Source organism: Ambystoma mexicanum, chromosome 10, assembly GCF_040938575.1.
Source record: "Ambystoma mexicanum isolate Mex_15411 chromosome 10, UKY_AmexF1_1, whole genome shotgun sequence".
In the NCBI taxonomy this organism is placed as follows: domain Eukaryota; kingdom Metazoa; phylum Chordata; class Amphibia; order Caudata; family Ambystomatidae; genus Ambystoma; species Ambystoma mexicanum.
Window position 1 is genome coordinate 1,079,294,933 of NC_090932.1, and position 21,949 is coordinate 1,079,316,881.

At 50.2% G+C, this 21,949-nt stretch overlaps 1 protein-coding gene across 2 annotated transcripts in view; it reads right to left on the reverse strand.

The window, feature by feature from the left end:
- Positions 1–218: 218 nt before the first annotated feature.
- Positions 219–21,949, reverse strand: part of NFU1 (NFU1 iron-sulfur cluster scaffold) — a 338,080-nt gene continuing 316,349 nt past the window's right edge. For both annotated transcript variants that reach the window (XM_069618894.1, XM_069618895.1), the window contains one exon: positions 219–410. In XM_069618894.1, coding sequence (XP_069474995.1) covers positions 342–410 — 69 coding nt within the window. In that variant the 3' untranslated portion in view covers positions 219–341. The remainder of the gene's footprint in view (positions 411–21,949) is intronic.

Consider the following 21,949-nt stretch of genomic DNA (forward strand, 5'->3'; position numbering starts at 1 on the left):
GTCCTCTTTAGTTAACTAAGCACAAAAATGTAACATTTATCGAAATGGTTTGGCTACACCAATGTTGGGCCAATGCCATTTTATACTTATTGATCTGTGCCTTTTATACTAATAACTAGCCGACAAGACAACGCAGTAAGAGAAAACTAAGTTCATTAGGAAACAACAGTCATTTGTGATGTGCAAACATCAGGACACATCAAGAAGTCTTTGACGGCTTTGGTTTTGAAACGTAGAGGAGTTTGTTTTATTGTTCACCCGTAAGGAGGGGAAGACTAGATCACTTCCAACAAACAGGGACAGAACGTATTTTCAGGGTGGTGATGGCGAAATTGTAGGGGTTAAGGCCGCTGTGGAATACTAGGTGAATTTGTGCCAGTCGGTTCTTCCTCGTCATCATCATCAATAACCTGTGTAAAAAGAAGGAAAAGAGTATTTATTAACAAAAATGCCTTACGTTTAGTGTGGGACCGGGATATTTTAAGGTTAAAAAAGGTGTTCATATTGTTTCAACTGTAGGCTCAAATTCACACAAAAATGTACCAAGAGGCATTGAATGAATACACAAAACCGAGCCTTTTAAATTCCCAAAGCATTCCTTTGTTATTGGCATTGTAAAATACAACCCTAGCTCGAGAGGAATAGTGCTTTGTGGATAAAGACAGGGGGTAGGAAACTATTCAAGAATGTGCTGATCCTGTATCAAGGTGGAAGCATTCTGAATGTATGCTGCTTTGCATCACGCTCCAGGTCCGTCCCACATTCCGGTGGGCGTCCAAAGAGTATGGAGGGGGGAACATATCTTGATTGTTGAGCTTCCGGTCTAAAAACGTTCAAGTTGCAAGCTATTAGCCAACTATAAAAAGTCACTTACCACCTCAATTCTACACATACACATAGCACATCATTTCCTATTTGCCAAGTGTCAATTATCACTAGCCAATGGCAAATGTCAAGTGCACATTTTGAGCCCTGATGAGGCTGGAGGAACTGGAACAGTGTTCATTGGTGATGGAAGATGTGCTCCCTGAAGCGATGAGTCTTCTGCTCTAAAGTGCAAGTGTGATGGGATAAGCTAGATAGGCAAAGGGATACTATTCCACATCCTAGGCGCACAGTGTGGCAAGGGTAGAATTTGATACACCAGCGAGAGTGGCGTTATCCTAGTCGAAGTGGATCAGAATTTGCACAGTGATTTGTATGTTTGATTTAAGACCATTGAAGTTTATTTTGCACAGGAGCGAGGGCTGGTACCACGCTGTCTGTGTTCATGCCGATGGAGAGATTGTGGTCTGTGAGGAATCTGAATGATTTTGTATCTGGTTAATTTAGGGAGGTCAATTTAGGGCGGAAGTGAGAAACTCTTGGATGTGGTCCTTTCTGGTGCTGTGCCATGTATGAAATGGTTTTAGACTGGATTAGCATGACATAGGGCTAAATATCCCATACTTGAACAAGGGAAAGGCATTCATTGAGTTGATAGCTGTCCTCCAGGGTGGAAACATTCAGATACATTTTGTGTCATCGCGCACTAGTAAATCTTGATTTCATGGTTGGCAAGACAGGATCAGAAAGACTCCATGGATGGGTAGAAGATAACAAGAAAGAGGGTGGATACATTTACTGGTAGACACTAAGCTCTGGGGGGAGGGGCATTTGGAGGCATTGATGTAGGCTGAAGTAGGATGAGAACAAATGAAACAGAATGCAGGCAAATGAACAAGTTACTCTCTTACCTGGTAACGTTCTTTCGATGGGATGGTCCGACGACGTATTCCATATCTATGACAGTAATCACCACAGCTGTGCTGCTTTGGAAAATTTTCGGCATCTGTGTCCTGCGTCGATGACGTCGATACGCTGTCCTCGAGGGCCTCAGTCGAGCCGACGTCACCGGATGTTATAAATAGGACGCACGACACCCGTAGCCTCAGTTGTAGTTTTTTCCCAGAACGTGTGGCACCAAACCACTGCCAGTATGACCACAGAAAGCATTGCAGAAACGTAAGCTGCAATCACATAAGAAATTCTGTAGCAGGGCAGGTAGGGAGGGAGCGATATGGAATAAGTCGTCGGACCATGTCATCGAAAGAACGTTACCAGGTAAGAGAGTAACTTGTTCTTCGAGGGGATTGGGTCCTCCGACCTATTCCATATCTATGACAGACTCCCTAAGCAGTACCAATGTATGGAGGAGGGAATAAGAATTTAGAATATAGAAATTTAGAATGCCCAATCAAATGGCAGAGTAAAGGACCGCCTTGCCAAAAGCCAGATCCTGCCCATGGATAGAATCGAGGGGAATAGTGACGTACAAAAGTATGGACCGAAGCCCACGTGGCTGCTTCACAGATGTTACGAATAGGAACACCCCTCTGCAGGGCAGTAGAGGCAGCCATACCCCTAGTAGAATGGGGCCGTAAGCCTACCGGAGGGTCCTTACCCGCCAGGCGGTAACATTCAGAAATTGCCAAGATAATCCATCTAGACAAAGTCTGCTTAGTAACAGCTTGTCCCAAACGCCTTCCAGCGTAACCTATAAAGAGCTGATCATCCACTCTGACCCGGGACATGCATGAAATGTAGAAACTTAAAGCTCTCCTAGGATCCAACCTATGGAGCCTCTCCTCTTCCTTACCAGGATGCGGAGGAGGATAAAATGCCAGAAGAATGACCTTCTGGCTGAAATGAAATTCCGACACCACTTTCGGAAGAAAGGAAGGACAGACTCTAAGGACAACCCTGTCCTTATGAAACACAGTGAAGGGTGGCTTAACTGAAAGTGCCTGTAACTCACTCACTCTGCGAGCGGAAGTGACCGCAACTAAAAATACAGTTTTAAGGGTTAACAGTCTCAAAGGACAAGAATGTAAAGACTCAAATGGAGCACCCATTAGAAACTTTAGAACAAGGTTCAAATCCCAACCGGGCACATGGAAAGGTGACGGTGGGAACACATTAGTGAGCCCTTTCAAAAACTGAGAAATTAAAGGCATTTTGAAATAAGAACACTCCTCAGACGACTGCTTAAATATGGACAGCACCACCAGGTAACCTTTAATGGTACACACTTGCAGGCCCTTGTGGGCTAAAGAAAGCAAAAAAGACAAAACCAGAGGAATGTCACATGAAAAAGGATCCACATTCTTAACCCTGCACCAGTCGCAGAACTTTCTCCAATGGCAACGGTACAGGGACTTTGTTGCTGGTCGTCTGGCCGAAAGCAACACCTCCATCACGTCTTCAGGGAGGTCCCAATCGTTATACCTCAACCTTTCAGAAGCCAAGAGTGAAGTTTGAGGGATCTGACCTCTGGATGGAGAACCTGCCCCCCATCCCGTGAGAGCAGATCGTCTTGGTAGGGAAGACGCCGTGGAGGGCAGATGGACAAGTTGAGAAGGTCCAGGTACCACGTCCTCCGTGCCCATGCCAGACAATGAGGATAATTCGGGAACCGATACTCCGTAACCTCTGCAGCACTTGCAGGGTGACGGGGACGGGAGGAAACGCATACAGCAGTGGGAAGGACCACTCCACCACGAACGTGTCTCCTAAGGCTCCTCTTGGTAGAAATTCCCGCGAGCAGAACCTTTCGCACTTCCGGTTGACACTGGAGGCGAAGAGATCCACTTGAGGGGTCCCCCAAAGGGCAAAGATCTCCAGGACAATCTCCTGGGCCAGCTCCCACTCGTGAGAGATCGCGCTCTGCCTGCTCAGAGCGTCTGCCGTCTCGTTTATGTCTCCGGCCAGATGAACTGCCGAGATCGAAATTCCCTGCTGGATGGCCCAGAACCAGAGCTGCATCGCCTCCCTGCACAGAGGAAGTGACCCTGCCCCCTCCCCTTTTTTGTTGAGCTAGTGTATGGCCACTGTGTTGTCAGTCAGAATCAGAACATTCTTTCCTCGTACAGTCGGCAGAAAAGCCTTCAAGGCAAGCCTGACGTCCCTCAGCTCCAAAAGATTGATATGGAGTCCAGACTCCGACGGGGACCAACGACTGCTGACTGTCAACTCATTGGCATGAGCTCCCCAACCCGTGAGGGATGCGTCCGTCACGATAGTCACCTCCGGCCAGGGTAGCCAAAATGGAGCCCCCCTCATCTGAATGCCTTTGTCGGCCCACCACAGAAGGACCTGAACGACCGAGGGCTGCACCTGAACGGGGTCCGACATCCTGCTGGATGACTGACCACTGCATCTTGAGAGCCCATTGCAGCGATCTCATCCGCAACCGGGCCTCTGGCACCAGAAGAATGCAGGATGCCATGAGGCCGAGCAACCTCAAGAACTTGAACGCCGGGAGACTCTGGGCACATTGAAACTTGTGCACCATCTGCTGAATGTGAAGAGCCCTCACCTGGGGAGGAAAACACTGCCCCAGGGATGTGTCGAGCACTGCTCAGATGTACTGGAGCCGCTGAGTTGGCGTCAAGTGGAACTAATTGAAGTTGAGGGAGAAGCCCAGCTTGTGAAGGGAGTGGCAGGCGACGGACAGATGATCCAGGACTTGCTCGGGAGAGCACGCCCTGATCAACCAATCGTCCAGATAGGGGTAGACGTGAATCCCCCCTTTCCTGAGATGCGCTGCCACCACCACGAGCTTGGTGAAAACCCTTGGGGCGGAGGTCAATCCGAACGGCAGGATCCGAAACTGAAAGTGCGAGTCGCCAACCGCGAACCTCAGGTGCTTCTTGTGCTTGGGATGGAAGGATGGATTGGCACATGGAAGTAAGCGTCCTTAAGGTCGAGAGACACCAACCAGTCCTGAAGTTGAAGGGCCTGGGGGACTTGAGAGAGAGTAACCATCTTGAAATTGTCCTTCCGGAGGAGTTTGTTCAAACCGCGCAAGTCCATGATGGGTCTCAATCCCCCGTCTTTCTTCGAAATCAAAAAATAAGGGGCATACCATCCCTTGTTCCTCTCCGCTACAGGCACCAGTTCTATGGTGCCTTTCTCCAGCAGGGCTTGAATTTCCTGTGCAAGGAGCGGATCCAGACTCTTCAAAGAGAGGTTCCCAGGTGGATTGTCGTGAGGCCTCTGCCGAAAGGGAAGACAGTAGCCGTGGGTTATGATCTCCAGAACCCACACATCTGAAGTAATGGCACGCCACTCTACAAGATGCTGCGCCAGCCTTCCCCCAACCGGCAAACCATGGGACATGGCCTCATGACTGAGTGGTAGCGGCTGCGGCGTTACCTGAGGGCACCTCGAGTACCCTGTTTTCCACCTCTGGTACTCCTACGGTGGCCTCTTTGACTGACAGCTCCTTTCGCTTTACTGAAGGATGAGTAATAACGAAAGGAACCTCCCCTCCATTGTTGTCCCCTAGGACGAAAAGGCGGAGGTTGTCGAACTGCAGCGCCCAACGACTTCGCTGCAGCTTTGGAGGTCTGCAACTTCGCTGCCAAAAAGATGTTCACCGTCAAAGGGCATGTTCAGGAGCCAGGACTGCACATCAGGAGCGAACCCCGACTTCCGCAACCACGCAAACCTGCGTATTACAGTGCTCGCCGCCATGGACCGGTTGACACAATCTGCCATGTCCAAACTCGACTGAACGGCCTCACACATGGCATCCTTCCCATCCTGGACCATAGCAAGGAAACCATCCCGCTCGTCCCCTTCGGGAATATGTTCAGCCGCTAATGCAACACAGTTCCACAGAGTGTGTGTGATACGAGACAAGGCACATACGGAGTTGGCCGCCTGAAGCGCCATACCCCCTGAAGAAAACACTTTCTTCGCCCAGCCATCAAAACATTTGTCGTCCCTATCCGGAGGGATGGTAAAATACGATGCCTGCTTTGCCGGGGCCGTAGCCGCCTGCACCACCAAACTCTCCGGAGTTGGGTGCCTGGACAAGTAGCAAGGGTCGCTACTGGCTGGATGGTATTTTCGCAACAAAGACTTGCCCACTGCCGGGAGGCTCTCTGGAGCAGTCCAAGCCGCTGCCACCCTTCTCTGCAGAGCCATATGAAACGGCAGTACCGGGTCAGTGGGGGGGACCAAGATCGAGGATGTCCGTAAGATCATCCTGAATAAACTCCCCTGGGGGAGCCGACCATCCCAAGTACTCGGTGACCCGAGACATAAGGCGCCGGTACGAAGAATCGGCATGAGTGCCAGGCTGAGGCCTACAAAACTCCACCTCCGGAGAGGTGTCCAGTCCACTGGCATCATGCAGTGACTGCCTCAGGTCTTCAAATTGGCTATGGCCCGAGAGAAGCTCATCTGGCACCGGAACCAGAACCAAGCCCTCATCACCCTCTGAAATGTACTCCAGGCGGTGAGAGGAAGGCACCTGGGGACCAAAGCTATGCCTGACCTTAACCAGAGCCTTTCTAGGGGCTTCACCCGTGCCACGGGGCCCCTCCGACACCACCGCCTCGAAAGGCGTTGAGGGCGCCAAACGAATCGGCACCGGCGTCGAGAGAATCGGCGTCGAGTGAATCGGCGTCGATGTCAGCCGCAGCGCCGCCAGCATCGAAGGCGTCGACACAGGCCTCGAAGCCAGAGTTCCTAGCGTTTCCTTCGACGACCTAGGCGCTGACGACCCCCTCTGAGGCAGAGCCTCGAGCGAGGCCGTCAACGACATCGGCGCCACAGGCGTCGACGTTTTCCTCGAAGACTGCACAGGATCACGCGGTCTCGAGCGCGTCGTGGACCGGGACCTGGAACGGGCATGGCGAGAACGGTTACCCTTGTCCGAGCGGGACCTCTCCCGCGAACCGTGCCGACCACCCGAGCCCGAAGGCGTGCGAGCGGTGTCTCGCGACCGATCACAACCGACCCCACTCGGAGGCACGGACGGACCGGTGCCCTACGATTTGAGAATCGCTAACATCTTCTTCCCGAAGGAAGCCCATTCCTCCGGTGTCGCTTGCATGGTGGGATAAGCGACCCGCCGACGTGCGGAGTCCTCGGAAGAGGACGGGGAAGGCGACCGATGTCGGCGCTTCCGGGAATGCCTCGAAGAGGCAGAGGAATGGCGAGACCGACTCCTGGAAGGAGACCCACTGGACCTCTGACGATGACGCGGAGAGTCGCCTCTCGAATCATCCTTCGAAAGCCCCGCAGACCTCGACTTCCGGGGTTTAGACACCCTAACTACCGACAACAACTTCTTGCGCTCCCGCAAGACCTTGGCCGTGAGCGACTGGCAGTCGACACAGTCGTCCGTGTCGTGGGCCTCCCCGAGGCACAAGAGGCAGGCGTTGTGCCAGTCCATTATGACATCTTGGACCCACAGTCCCCGCATTTTTTGAAGCCCGGACGCGGGGTTGAAGACGAGGTAGACATCATCACAAACAGGCTTTTTCACAAAACCGAACAGGTTCAAAGAACCGAGAAGATTACAACAGAAACTCCAAAGAGTCGAGGCGTACCGAGATTCATGAAGCGGACACGTTCGCGGAAAAAACGGAACTGAGGCTACGGGCGTCGTGCGTCCTACTTATCACATCGGGTGACTTTGGCCGTCGGAGGAGGTCCTCGGGGACAGCGCATCGACGTAGGATGCAGAAAATATTCCGAAGCAGCACAGCTGTGGTGATTACTGTCAAAGATATGGAATACGTCAGAGGACCCAATCCCCTCGAAACATACTTACCCCAAGTAATTTTTTGGCCTTATAGTTATTATATGTGTAATTATATAATTAAATATTTATTTTTTTAGCATTGGTGTATTCCCTGGGAATAACTATTGGAACTAACTAATCTTCACTACCACCTTTCCTTAAGTGAAGCCTGACCGCTCAGCCATTGCTACCGCAAGAGCGTTTGGTCAAACTTACTTGCGACCCCTGTCTTGCCTGTTGGTTAGATGGTTTTACAGCCCTCACCTGAAGGCTGTGGAAACCTTTTCCCAACAGTGGCGTGTGTGTGTGTGTGTGTGTGTGTGCACACACACACTACCATTCCCCAGGTGCTTGGTGAATATGCTAGCTGACTGCCCTTCAGAGGTTGACAGCAGGTGCCCGCGGAGGGTCAGCAGCTCATCTACTTTACTGTTTGTTTAAGTCTCTGCATGGGATTGGTCCTCTGTAGCAGGGCCTGTGGTTTGCACCGCAGGCAGCGCTCATCCAGTCTTTGTCTAAAAAAGGTGTGTGTGTTTGCTGGATTACACAGCTTGGTGCTGTTTGGGCAGAAGTTTTTGGAGTTCTCTTGTACCATTTCCAGTTTAGTTTTACCATGATCGTTATGCTGGATCTTTGCCTTTATTTTTGTGAATAGCTGGACTTCTATTGAGGTCCCTACATCACTGCCACCCTTCTTCACGTGCTGTCCTATTGATGGATTGGTTATTTATAATGTGCCTATACACAAGTGTTTCAAGGCGCAACCAAGCAGGGAGGGGAAAACAGGGGAGAACTAGACAAAGGTTCTTACTAGGCCTAGTATCATTTAGATCATGCAAGTGCGCAAACAAGAAGTGCAGGGAAGGGGAGAAGTGCACCCAGTGGAACAGTGCCCTGGGTGAAGTGCAAGGAAGGCAAGGCCTCCAAGGGGAACATATCATGGAGGTGCAAGGAAGGCCAGGTGGCAGTGCGGAGGGGCCCAAAGGGGAGCGCAAGGGGCGGGGGGGCAGGTGTCCTATAGGACTCAAAGGAGCACCAGGCAGCCAGTCACATAACTGAGCAGGTGGAAGGGAAGGATAGCAGACGGATGGCAGAGTGAAAAGGAGGTGGGGAAAGCTTAGCAGGGGAGAGGCAGAGGGAAGGAAAAGGAGAAAAGGAAGGTCTTGAGGAGATTCTGGAACTTAAGGCGGTCCGGCTCAAGGCAGAGAGTGGCAGGGAGGCCATTCCAGAGGGAGACACCTGCAGAGGAAAGAGATCAACCACCCAGCCTCTGCTTGGAGAAGGGACTCAACTGCACAAAATTGGAAGTAGATGAGTGGAGGGCTCTGGAAGGAAGGCACTTAGGAAGAGAGCGCTGGTGATAGTATGGGCCCAGCCCCAGGAGGCCTTGTGGACGATACAGAGGGTCTTGAACTTGATCCTTGCAGCCACCAGGAGCTAGCGGAGGCATTTCAGAACCGGAGAAATACGGGCCCTTGGCTTGAGGCAAGGATAAGTCTTGCGGTCCTGTTTTGGATGAGTTGCAGAGGGTAGAGTTAGTTAGATTGAGAAAGAGGCTATTGCCATCGTCAAGCCTAGAGAGAACACAGGCTCTGGAGACAGTGAGCTTCTGGGGGAAGGTGAGACAAGTTAGAATACCTCTGAGAAGGTGCAGTTGAAAATTTGACTTTTTGGAGATGTCTGTGATGTGTGGAGAGAAGGAGAGAGTGGAGTCAAAGATGAGGGTGAAGGCACAGGGCTAAGGGAGGCCAGCCCGAGTGAAAGGGGAAAAGCAGGAGCAGAGGTTCCAATGAGAAGGATCTCAGTGTTACTGGCATTAAAGCAGAGATCATTAGAGACGCACCAGGCTTGAATAGCGGAAAGACAGTCAGGGATGAGCTAGGAGGCCGAGGGTAGCCTGAAAGAGAGCTGTGTCTCATCCGCTTAACACTGAAAGTTAAAGGAAAAGGTAGATATCGGGCGGGCCAAGGGGGGCCAGATGGACATTGAAAAACCAGGGCGAGAGGATAGTTCCCTGGTGAACACCACATGTTTAGTGTGATGGAGGAGAGGAAGGACCCAAGTTCAACCTGGGAAGGTTGATCCAAGAGGAAAAAGGATATCCACGCAAGAGCATGATGCCCAGGGTATCTCTGAGACGGATGATCAGGATGTTGTGGTTCACTGTGTCAAAAGCAGAAGAAAGGTCAAGGAGGATGAGGACAGAGGGAGAGTTAGAGTCACGGCTAGAGAGAAAATCTTCACAGGTGTTCAGGAGAGCAGTTTCCGTTCCTCTGGCTGCTCTGAAGCCAGACTGGTGGTCATAGAGACAACTAACAGATTCAGTGTAGAGGGTTAGCTGGGAGATAAACAATTTCTCCAGGAGTTTACCCAGGAAAGGACCAATAGAATTTGGGTGATAGTTTGCCAGGTTGGAGGGGTCGGCAAAAGGATTTTTGAGCAGGGGGTGCTCAAGGCAGTGCTTGAGAGGAGAAGACTCCAGTGGCAAAGGAGTGGTGTAGAGATCGGCCAAGGCTCGAGCGAGAGAGTCAATGTTGCCCTTAATGGTTCTGGAAGGGCAGGAAGACACCTATTTGGATAAGACGTTCATAGACCAGACTTGTCTGGAAACTTCATCAGGTGTGAAAGGAGAGAGGGAGGAGGGAGAGAAGGGGCGGCCAAGGAGGGCCTGAGAGAGGTAGAGGGAGGGGTGCAGATGAGAGTGAGGACAGGATGTCCTGAGGTTTTGTGTTGAAATGAGAGGCCGGGGCCCAGCACAGGGACTGGGTGGGTGTGGTAGAGGAAGATACTGCAGTAGGATTGGCCAGCTGCTTGCAGATTTTAAAAAGTCGGCCGTGTTGTTGGATGCTGCAGGGATGCAGGCTTGAATATAGACTCTTTTTTAGAGAGGCTGGAGAGTCCATATTGCCTTTGAATTAGGCAGCAGGCCAGTTTGTCAGAGGGTGAACCTGAAGCTCCCCATTTCCGTTCAGCTGCTCTGCACTTGCGTTTCAGGGGGAATAGGTCGGAGTCGTACCAAGAATTGCACTTTTTGACAGGCTTCAGGCGGATCGTCATGACAGGGGCAAGGATGTCAATAGTATTACAGATGGAAAGGTGAACGGTGGAAATGGCTGTGTCAGGATGGGAGTCAGCCGCAGGAGTAGGTGGAGGCAAAGGCTGACACACTCTTCATGGGTCGGATGACCGTGAAGGAGGGTGGCAGTGCTGGGTGGGCAACAGGAAGCTTCAAGTGAGAAGAGAGAAGTACGTTATCAGTCCAATAGAGAGGAGTAGTGAGAGGGTTAGATAGAGGGATGTCAGAGGAGACGCGAGTACCCATGATATGTCCGGCAGAGTGGGTCGGACCTGAGGGTAGAATGGAAAGGGAGAGAGAGTCGCCAAGGTTGTGGAAAAGTCCTGAGGAGTCAGGAGAGTCCAGGTGTATGTTGAGATCCCCAAAGAGGAGAAGCTGGGAGATACAGGAGAGCAGAGAGAAAGTGAGGTCAGCCTATTCAGAGAGGAAGAGGGTGGTCTGGCCAGGCGGCCTGAAGAAGGTGACCAGGGTCAGAGAGGAGCCAGGAGAAACAGGGAGTCTGCAGACCAGGCATTCAAAGAAGGAGTAGGCTTGAGTTTGAATGATGGAGACATGAATCCACTCAAGAAAGATCAGGGACACTCCGCGCCTCTGGGCCTGGGCTTGGAGAGGATCTTGTAGCCCACAGGGAGAAGTGTGTCAAAACTTGTGAGCTGGCCTTAAACCATGTCTCGGTAAGAGCGAGAACATGAAGATCCAGTAGTTCAAGGAGGTGGCAGATGTCAGAGGAGTGTTTGACAGCAGAACGACAGTTTAGAGTAGCAGTGTGGAACAGGATGCCACTTTTGAAAGACTTACCCGGGGAGGGGAGCGGGGGCCAGGGGTCCCCACCGGAAGAGGCAGACGAGCCTGGGAGGTAGAGAGAGGAGGAGGCAGGGGAGCCAAGAGGACATGGATGGCAGAGGGGCTAGTGAGGTGGCGGCCAAGGGAGGCAAGGTAGCCAGGAGAGAGTAATCTAGCAAGGGAACCAGGAGAGCCAAAGCTAGCATGGGAGCCAGAGTAGTGGAGGGAGGGGGTGGCAATTGAGCAAGGGAGCCAAGGAGGTAGGTGGCAAGGGAGCCAGAATAGTGGCGGGAGGGGTGGCAAGGGTGCCCGAGTAACGGAGGAAGGGGGTAGCAAGGGAGCCATGGAGGAAGATGGCAAGGGAGCCAGGGTGGTGGACGGAAGACAGTTGATACGAGGTAGGTGCCTATCGAAAAGAAGAAGGTTGGGCTGAGGCCCTTGTACCAGGATGCTACCATTGAGATAGACATTAATGATGAACTGGAGAAATGGAAGGAGGCTAAGAGGACCTCCCAACTTGTGCCACTATTAATGGGTGAGGAGGAGTAAGGAGAGAGCAGAGCGACCATATGAAGTGTCCCTAGGTCGGGTGAAGGAACAACAAAGAGGATGTTGTTGAGAGTCTCTCTGTCAGAAGCACTGACATTTTTCAGTGATGGGAAGGCCTGGGTTGGAGACCAGTGTGTCCTTCTTAAGCTTCTTCTTACCAGACTTAGTGAGAAGAGAAGGATAGGAGATAGAGAAACAGTTAGAGAAGATGGGGGGAAATAGAGAGCACCATAGTGAGTGTGGGAGGGAGGAGAGGAGGCACTTCGCAAGGCTGATCAACTGATGTGCAAGGGAGGGGAACGATGGCAGGGGGAGGAGTAATATTATAATCCATATGTTTCCTTGGACATTGATTTTTGTCTCAGGATGATTTACCCAACAGGTGAGATGGGGTGTAGGCTAGTGTCAGTTGTGATTTAGTTTTGGCTTCACCATGGGTACAGTAATTCTGGTACGCATTAGTATCCCATTGTACCAGTTTGGTGGTAACTGGTGTACCAGTGCTTTATCTTAAGACCCAGTCCTGAACATTTTGTTTTGGGCCAAACCTTTGCCTGCGTACACCATGAGGCAGGCCTGGGAAGGACTTTGTGCTGTGGTGGGCTACCTCTGAGTGCAGGCTTGCACACGTGTTGTAAACTGTGCTACCATGCTGGTCTGCCCCAGACAAGCCCAATACACATCCTGTGTAGGTGGACCAGAGTGTTTGCCAGTGTTTAGGGCCAGCCTGATTGCCTGGCCACCTAAACATGTGTCTGTTGTGCGTCTACCTAGTTTGTGACTGCAGGGCTGGCTTAGACCAGCTCCTGAGTGAATGTGCTTATCTAGGGGAGATGCTGTATATTCCTTAGATCAGAAGATTCTTACCTGAATTGCTGGAGGAATGCCACTAAGAGGGGCTAGTGCACCCAATGACTTTGGCCATATTGGATGACATATGGTTTCTTCTTAAGACTGTTTGGAGTAGTCTCTGGACTTTCCTCGCCCCCCTTGCATGCTGGTCAGGCTGTTCCATGCTGAAACCGATTCTGGATAATTGCTGTACTGCTAAATGCACCTGGATCAAGTGCCGCCAGGTGGGGGAGTCTCCTTGGCCTAGAAGAGTGGCAAGTAGCCACTATTCCACAGCAAGTATGTCTTCGGCCATCCTGGGGTGCCTCCGTCCATTGCTCGAACAGTGGGACTGTTCTTTGTTGGCTGGCTGCCCAGTAATGCCCCTCACACTGTCTGGATCTCCTTGGTCGGGTCCCTCAGTCAGTCTTCCTGGAGCCTTCCTAGTCACTGCTTCTGCTTCTACCTTGTCCTCCAGGAAACACAGATTACTTTTCTCACCCATATGGGCTGTCGCTGGTCCATGGTTCAAGTCTGTGCATACTGGAAATATGTCCCAGCCCTACAAAAGCAGCTCTACATTTACTGCGTTCCGTCACCATCTCCGAGCCCAATCTAGTCCTGAGATCATTATTCAAAGGTCCTCTGGAGTAGTGGGTTTTACAGGGCCCCCTCTTCTATGAATCATCATTGATTTGGGGCAATGGGTGTAAGTCTTGGTATCCATCCCTTACTGGCTGGCTGCGTCTTGAACCTGGGTCTTTTCAAGGGACACTCTGCTGATGTTTCTTGTGGTTGGTTGCTTCTTTAGCAATTATCAAAACACTGAAGGAGGTATGAGGGTCAGTTACCTTGCTAGTCAAGCAGATCCCTCTAAACAGGTTTGAAAACCTTAAAGTGACTCAATAGTGCTTGCAAGCAGAAATTGGTTTCAGGGCGGGGTACTGTACCCTATCGAGCGAGTCTCGCTCTATTTCAATGATGTACTTACTTGTGATTTTCAAATTAAATGTGCAGTCAAACTGATTATAATCACAAAAATATCAATGTTATTAATATACAGAATTCATTTTTTTAAACAAATTACTTTGTTGCCAGTTGTACATTCGTACGTTGAAAAGAACGTTTTTAAACAATGACAAGGGTAGTGTTAAATGACTCCACTTCAATTTGAGTGACAAGTGCTGTGCAAACATAAATCTCTAATTAAAATTCACATCAAGCATTCAAACCAAAATCCTACTCATTCTCTCATTCTTACTAAAACTAAAACCAAACTCATCCATCCCTTCTTTAGCAGCACTTGTGGTGTTAAACAAGAAATTACTTCTGCTTTAACCCATAACTGCAGCATGCCTATGATCATTGCTACCGATAATTTGCAATGGGGCATTTTACAAACTTTTCACACTTTCTAAAAAGGGTACCCACTTGAACATGTTTCGTGAGTCCACATTGGGTCCCTGGAGTCTTACACTGAAGACTGGATTTTATATGGTACCTGTGATTTATTAGGGAGTGTAAAGTAATAAGTCACTGCACTCCTGTAATTAGAAATCTATTGGGTTAATGTATATAGCTTTGGTTATCTATTTCTTCCTATTTCTAGGAGTGTATTTAGTCTGTGTTGGTCTTGAATAATAAGTTGAACTATATAATGACTTCTGTTGGGCCTCTGAGCATTGCTTAAACCCCTCACTCCCTCTAGGTGATATACTAAAGTGTATGGTTTACCTGCAAATAACCTATTTTACTGCGCACTAGAGGTTGTGATAAAAACTGTGACTGTTCATATCTTGACATTGTGGATTCAGGGAGTCATTGCTTACGTTTAGGGGTCCTTTTTCTCGCCAAACCCTAACATTTTAATACCCTGAGGTAACTGCCAGGCAAACGTCTGGTATTATCTATAGCATTGGGCAGGGTTTATCTTCTTTTATGGTTTTTACTTACTTACACCCCCTCACGGCACCCCCTGGAGGACTTAATGTTTCCTATTGTATCTGTACATGTCCTCTTTTGTTATCTATCGGGACTAAATGTTCTTCTACACAGGTCTTCTCCCCCACCCTGAGTGAAGCCCAACTGCTCTGCAATTGCTACCCATAGAGAATGCAAGCATATCATTTGGTCAAAACCCTCTCTTCCCCTTAGGATTGTTGGTTTCACATCTTAAACACCTCTGGTGGCAGTTTACACAGGAGGTTAGGAATGGGCTAGGGAGCCTGTGGGACTCATCATATAACTTCTCCGGGACCTGCATTGCACAGCAGATAGCCACCCACAGCCACTAGGGTCCCCTCAATCCCATCCAATGGGCTCAAGACTGGCACTTGAAACGATGGACCATGGAGGGTGGTAAGAGGGTGCTGAATGAAAGTTGGTGTCAAGGTACTCCTTCATGAACCGCAAGCCAATGGCACCATGGTGCAATCACAGGTGTTGGCCCACTCACTCTCTTTGAGACTAGGTAAAGGAGACATGTAGCATGAATTGGATTACGCCACTTCTGTACTTTTCACAGCGTATCCCATACCCTCACTCAACCTCAAAATACAGTTCCTGTTAGGTCTGATCTGTAGTGAAAATAGATGAGAGTTCGATAGACTTTCAGGAACCCGGAAGACCCTGGCCTCATTGTTCATCAAGTCTTTCTGTAGACGCCTACCATGTTGTCAGTTTTCTTCTCCTGCTAGTAGGTCTGCAACATCCAAACCAGCACTGTACCTGAACTTGCTCTGCCTAGCAATTCGGTCTTTGTACATACACTTCCATTGCCGACCACCAACTGTTCCTGAAACTGCTTTTCCTAGTGAACTGTATTCAGTTCGTACACCACCGCTGCATACCTCAGACCGTCCTTTGACTTTCCCTGCCTAGCGTTTCCCTCTTGGGAAACCTGGGGACTGCTTCCCTGGGCAGATGCCCTGAAACTTCTGTTCATCTCCCATGGGTAGTGCTTCTCTGTTTGTATCATCCTCTGATCTTTGTGCTGCCAGGTACAGGATTATACGCCTGTCCTTGTGCCGACAGGTATGGACTCTCACTTTGTATTTGCATGCTATCACGTATTCACTAACAGCTTGCTAAGGGTTTACTTCTCATGAACACAACTCATTTCTAGGTAACTCTCCAACCTCTTATGGCACTTCCATTTCTCATAATAGCTTAGCTTTGTGTCTAATGTAAAATCTCTGTATTTTCTCTTTAACAGCTGGGGTGGGTGAGCCATATCTTGCTCGCTAGCTGGATATTTCTGCTGGTGGTTAGTTGCGTGGTCAACAACAGGTCTTGGGAAGGTGGCAGTCTGTGAGGGCTGGCATCACAGTGATAGGTCAACCATGACATTATATCCCGTTCAGAGAATAGCGAGAGGCAGAGGAGTTTCACAGAGGTGAGGACTTGGATGAGATTGTTGCCCTTGATTAACCTGGTACAGTGATGTGTTTGGGGACAAGACTGAAGAATGTTGCTTTCATTTTCTTGGTGGAGGAGTCTCCAGGGAGGGAATAGCCTAAGAAAGATGATTTTGGAATGGACACGGTGGGAATGAGGCAGGCGTTTTCTTTAAATAATGTTCTATTTTTTGAATGAGGTCTGCAGATCTGGCGGGAAAAGACAACCAGGTTGAGGGGGCGCGGTGGGGAGCATGTGGCAGCTGAACTCCAACAAGTACGTTATCTGTTCCTTGACAATGCAAAGGCAGGAAGATCTTCAGATGACAGAGGACTCCTCTGGTCTTGTGTGTATGGTTATAAACGCATTTGTTGTATGCTGTAACGTGGGGATTAAGAACAGTTAGGAAGGAGATTCCAAGATGGCCACCGCTATGTGAGGACTTGTCCCACACTCCTCCGTCCGGGCCCATTGAAGCAGGCCTAGGCCTAAATACTGAATAAACCACCATGAATGAAGCCAGGCCACTCCGGAAGGGGCTAACCCCTCCCCTACGCCCCCACCAAGGAAGAAATACCCCCATTGTAATTGCGACCCTCCCCAGCAACGAGACCAGGGAGGAAATCTCTGTGCGAACTCTGCGGCCCCGCAGAGACGCTCCAGCAAGGTCCAAGTGGACGGCAGCAAAAAAAGAGGCAGTGTGGACCAGAGAGGGAACCCAGTGGACAAGGTTGATCCCCCAGTGTGCGGCGAACCTGTGATACTAAGCGGCAGAGAGGTCCCCCCATATATGTGGAAAGCGAAGCGAGTGCTGGCTCCGTTGGGTTAGAGCGAGCGAAGCGGTGCTGGGGGAGGCCGCCCCCCTTCCAGAGAGGTGCACTGAGGGCATCCACAGAGGCCATGCCCCCCCAGAAGCTGGTAGAGATTGGGACTGAAAGAGCTGCACAGCGGTGAAGGGCACTGTGTTGGGTGGCGCTGATGACAGAGGAGCAGAGCAGTGGCTCAGAAAGTCGTGTACTAGAAGACCAGAAACTGTGGCTCCACCAAGCAGAGGAATCTGTGAGGAGTCACCACGAAGACGGGCGGGGAGTCCTGCAGCGCACCGGCCCTGATCAACACGCCCCTCTGGGAGGAACAAGTAAGTGGTGGCGCGAGTGAGGGAGCGTGAGGAGAGGATAGCCTACAGAAATCCCAGTAGACCGGCCCCAGGGAGGGGCCCCCCTGCATAGGCAGACCTGCATGGCCTCGCCTGAGGGGAGAGGGCTTCCCCCCTCCGTGTATAGGAAAGCCTGTACGGCTGACTCCGTCCTGCGAGCGGCCTCGTTTCGGACTTGGGGCAGAGGGCGTGAGAGAGATGAGAGATGCGAGGGAAACAAATAAAAGGAGGAAATCAATGGAAAAGGGTCCTTGGGGTGCACCCCCCTCCTGCAGCACAAAGAAGGACACAATAAGTGATGGTAGGGGTACAGAAGAGGCGCTAACAGCAACTGTAAGAAAGCATTGAACAGGTCCCCCGAAGGGGCCTAACCAGCAGGCCAGCGCTACCCCAATCCCTCACAACAGAGGGCTACATTAAACACAGCCATCAACCTGGTCTGAACTAGGCCCCCCCCTGACACCCAATAGCAAAGTGCAGGCCAGACCTCATCCATGGGCCACATTGGGTGCAGGAACCTCTGAGTCACATGGTGCAGGGGGACCTCCACGAGTCTTCTTTACTTAGCGGCGCTAACATCAGAGCTCACACGCATTAAAATACCCACTCTTTGAGAGAGCCAATACAACGGAAGGCCTGTCACTGCTAAGAGCACCTGAGGGGGGAGGAGGCGAGTGGGGAGAACAGCTCTACAAATGCCAGGTTCCAAGGCGAAGATCACCTCGTCCAAATCCAATGGGCAATCTGAGCGGCAAGGGGGCCAACTGGAGTGCTGTTGGAAGCAGCAGCAGGGAGAGGGCCAGTCCTCAACTACTCGGAAGCAAGCTATTGGAGGGGCTGAAGGTGAGACCACGCAAACCATGGCTCTGAAGGACTACCTGCAAGAATGCCTTCGGGGGGTGGAAAATAGACTGAGCTCATTCCAGGATAAAATAACGAAAAGGAAGAATGCCTATGTAGCATGCTATCGAAAGTTAGGAAGAAGGTTAGCGACCTAGGGAATGGAGTGGACGTTACCGAGAGGGGGGTGTCAGAAGAGGTTAAACAGAACAGCGACCTCTTGGAACAAGTAGCCAGAGCCATCCACAATTTGGAGCTACAGGCAGAGGACCTGGAGTACCGCTCCCGCAGGTCGAATATTTGGCTAAAAGGCTTGAATGAGGAGATTCCAGACACAGATCGGAGGGGCACCATGCAGCAATGCTTCAGGAGTCTCCTGACTGGGACCCAAGCAGAGGACATAAAGATCGATCGAATACAGGATCTACGTGAAATGACCAAATCCAAAAGTCTGAGTCCCAAAAGTCTGTATTTTAATTTTTTTATTTCCCATTTGTTTGCATATGGGGAGACCCCCGCACCTCCTCACCTTACCCCTATACATTTATATTAACCTTACCCCCCCCCGCACATATATGTATATGCGAAAGAATAGGGGTCAGACTTATAGGCTTGAGACTTTTTGCCCTCTGTAATTTCGTACAATACCCAAATACATAGGGTTGGGCCCAAGAGGAGAGAGCCTGGAGCGGGCTACGAGACGTCCTTGCGGCCTTAGCCTCATACAGAAAGAGGACATTCTGCGAGCGGCTAGGGCCCATCAAGGAATTACGATCAATGGCTCCTAGATTCAACTCTACCAGGATCTGGCGTTCACTACCCTGCAGAAGAGACAGGCAATGCATCCGCTAACAAAAATCTTAACGCCAAAAAACATTTCATACAAGTGAATGTTCCCCTTTGGCCTACTTTTTCCCTGGGAAGGTAGACCACAAAAAGTCACCACATATGAAGAGGGCAGATACCTAAACCCACTCCTTTCAACAAAGCTAACAGACCTTGGGAATGGTCCAGACGCAGAAGGGGGGGATCAGAGAAACAACATTGAGAGGGCCACAAGCCAAAGGAAAAGAAACAGAGGCATATGAATGCCAGAATGGCCCATAATAAGAGGAGGTGAAAGAAAGGGCACAGGAGTTAGAAGGTGAAACGTAACCCGGACAGGTGGGGTGAGGGGTGTGGGGGGAGTAGGAGGTGACCATGGAATCAGTCAAGGGGTGTAGTTCACTCCAGCAGGGGAATTTCCTGGGGTTGAATCTGGTCCAAGGCCTCAGGATAGCATCTTGGGCAGTTATTGGGAACCCAGGCCCTGACCCGGAGAAGGGAGAATGGGTGAGGCAGGAGAGGGGTAGAGGGGTGGAGTTGGGGGCTTATTGTTGGGGGGAGTCGGAGGGTTAACGCATTACAGTGGGGAGAGATTAAGGCCGTAATGGGGAAAAGGGAGGGGGTACCAGACCCGCAGAGCATCTTCCTGTAGTGGGGCCAGCTTAGAGTAGACTCTAAGCAAAGATGTCACTTAAGATCAGTTCATGCAACGTACAGGGACTAAACTCACTGATTAAGCGTAAAAAGGTAGAAGGGATGATCAATCGCTGCCAGGCAGACATAATCATGCTCCAAGAGACCCATATAAAGAAAACAGATAGGCCACTGCCCAGATTTCGACACTTTACACTCATACACCAAGCAAATGCCCAGGGGAGAACAGCAGGATTGTTAATAGGCCTCAAAAGCCACCTCAATACGCAAGTCTTAACTACATTGGAGGACAAGTGGGGGAGATGCATATTCTTGTTGGTGCAGGTGGGGAGTAAACAAATGACCTTGGGGATGATATATGCACCCAACGCCAACCAGGTCGCATTCCTCCAGGAGACAATGCTAAAACTAGAAAAATGTGCAGAAGGGGAGATCATCTTAACAGGGGATTTCAACTCGGCGTGGGCCCCTCTAAAGATTGGAGCACAAAGAGCGCGCAGGTGAGCAATCCCCCCGCCCAAGCACTTACGGGAAACCTTTGACAACTTAGCCCTCAAAGATGTGTGGCGGGAGATGAAGGGGGCGGAGAGTGGATTCAAATACTTCTCTCATGTATTCTCTAGGATTTACTATTTATGGGTCTCAGCGTCTCTTCTCAGTGAAATAGAGGACATGGAACTAGGCACAATTTCGCTATCCGACCATGCACCTCTTACAGTAGCGATACGCAGGTGGGAACCTCTTAGGGGTCTGTGGGCCTGGTCTTTTCCAAAGGAAATCTTGGCAGGTGAGGTAGTAGTGGGTAAACAGAGATAGGATAGAGGAGTTCTTTGAGCAAAATGAGACTCAGGGAAACGTCGCAGGAAGGTATCTGGGAGGCATTTAAAGTGGTGCTTCGGGGAGAAATTATAACCGTACAGTTCCAGAAATGGAAACAGTGGGAGGCCAATGACCGAGACTTAGAAGCCCAGATTGTGACAACCACACAAACACTAGCGGGAAACAAGAACAGGGTCAATTATAAAAAACTGAAGGAACTCAGAGCGCAGTTAAAGCCAATCAAATCTCAAAAGGCAGAAAGAGCATTATTATGTACTAAGCAGCGTTGTTATATACAGGCAAACAGGGCGCATAGACTCCTGGCTAGACATCTGCAGAAGGCAGAGGCAAACCGTACCATCACGTCCCGGAAACAGTTTGACGGGACGGTTACAACAGAGACAGTGAAGATTATAAAGTACTTCAAAAAACATTTTTTACGTCTCCTTATATAAGCCCAAAAACCCTAGTCGAAACGAGGTAAAATGATACTTGGGACGTACCGACAAATCTCTGCCACCGATAGCGCTCGATTGGAAGAGGAAATCACGAGGGAGGAGGTGGAGGAGGGGATCAAGGGTCTCCCGAGAAATAAAACTCCAGGTCCAGATGGGTTCTCTGCATGCTTTTACGAGAAGTTCCATAACACAGTGAGCTCGAAATTGGCGATTCTTTTTAACTCTTTTAAACTGAGAGGTGTGGGGACCCCATCCGTGGCAGAGGCCAAAGTGGTAGTGCTCGCTAAGCCTAACAAAGACTCTCGGCTCTGTGGCTCCTATCGCTTAATCATGCTTTTAAACCTCGATGCTAAGATCTACACGGGAGTCCTGGCGGCCAGATTGTCTCCCCTACTGCCAGAACTGATAGGCTCAGACCAGTCAAGGTTCATTTGGGGTAGACACACGTGGGACAGCACAAGAAGGGTGTCCCACCTAATAGAAAAGGCTGAGCAAAGCGAGGTGCAGGCGCTCCTAATAGCACTTGACGCTGAAAAAGCGTTCGACCACGTCGAATGGCTATTCTTGTTTGAGGTGCAAGAACAGATGGCAGTGGGCCTGCTGCTTTTACGGATGGTAAAAACTGTCTACAATAGTCCCACTAGGAGACTCCCCATTAATTTGCGCTTATTAAAAAAAATACAAATATTGTGGGGCACGAGACAGGGGTGCCCAATGACCCTGCTACTTTAAGCAATATACCTACAACCACGCATACAGGCACTCTGGCACAACCCTAGTATACAAGGGATACGCTTTGGGGGCGAGGGACACAAAATTGCAGCATTTGCTGATGATATGTTGATGACCTTGACGCAACCAACTCCTCGTTACCAACGTTAATACAGGATCTCTCCGCAGTAGAAAAAGTATTGGAGCTAAAATGCAATGGTGCAAATCGGATTTTTAAAACTTAGGGCTACCACGAGACCACCTGATGTCAC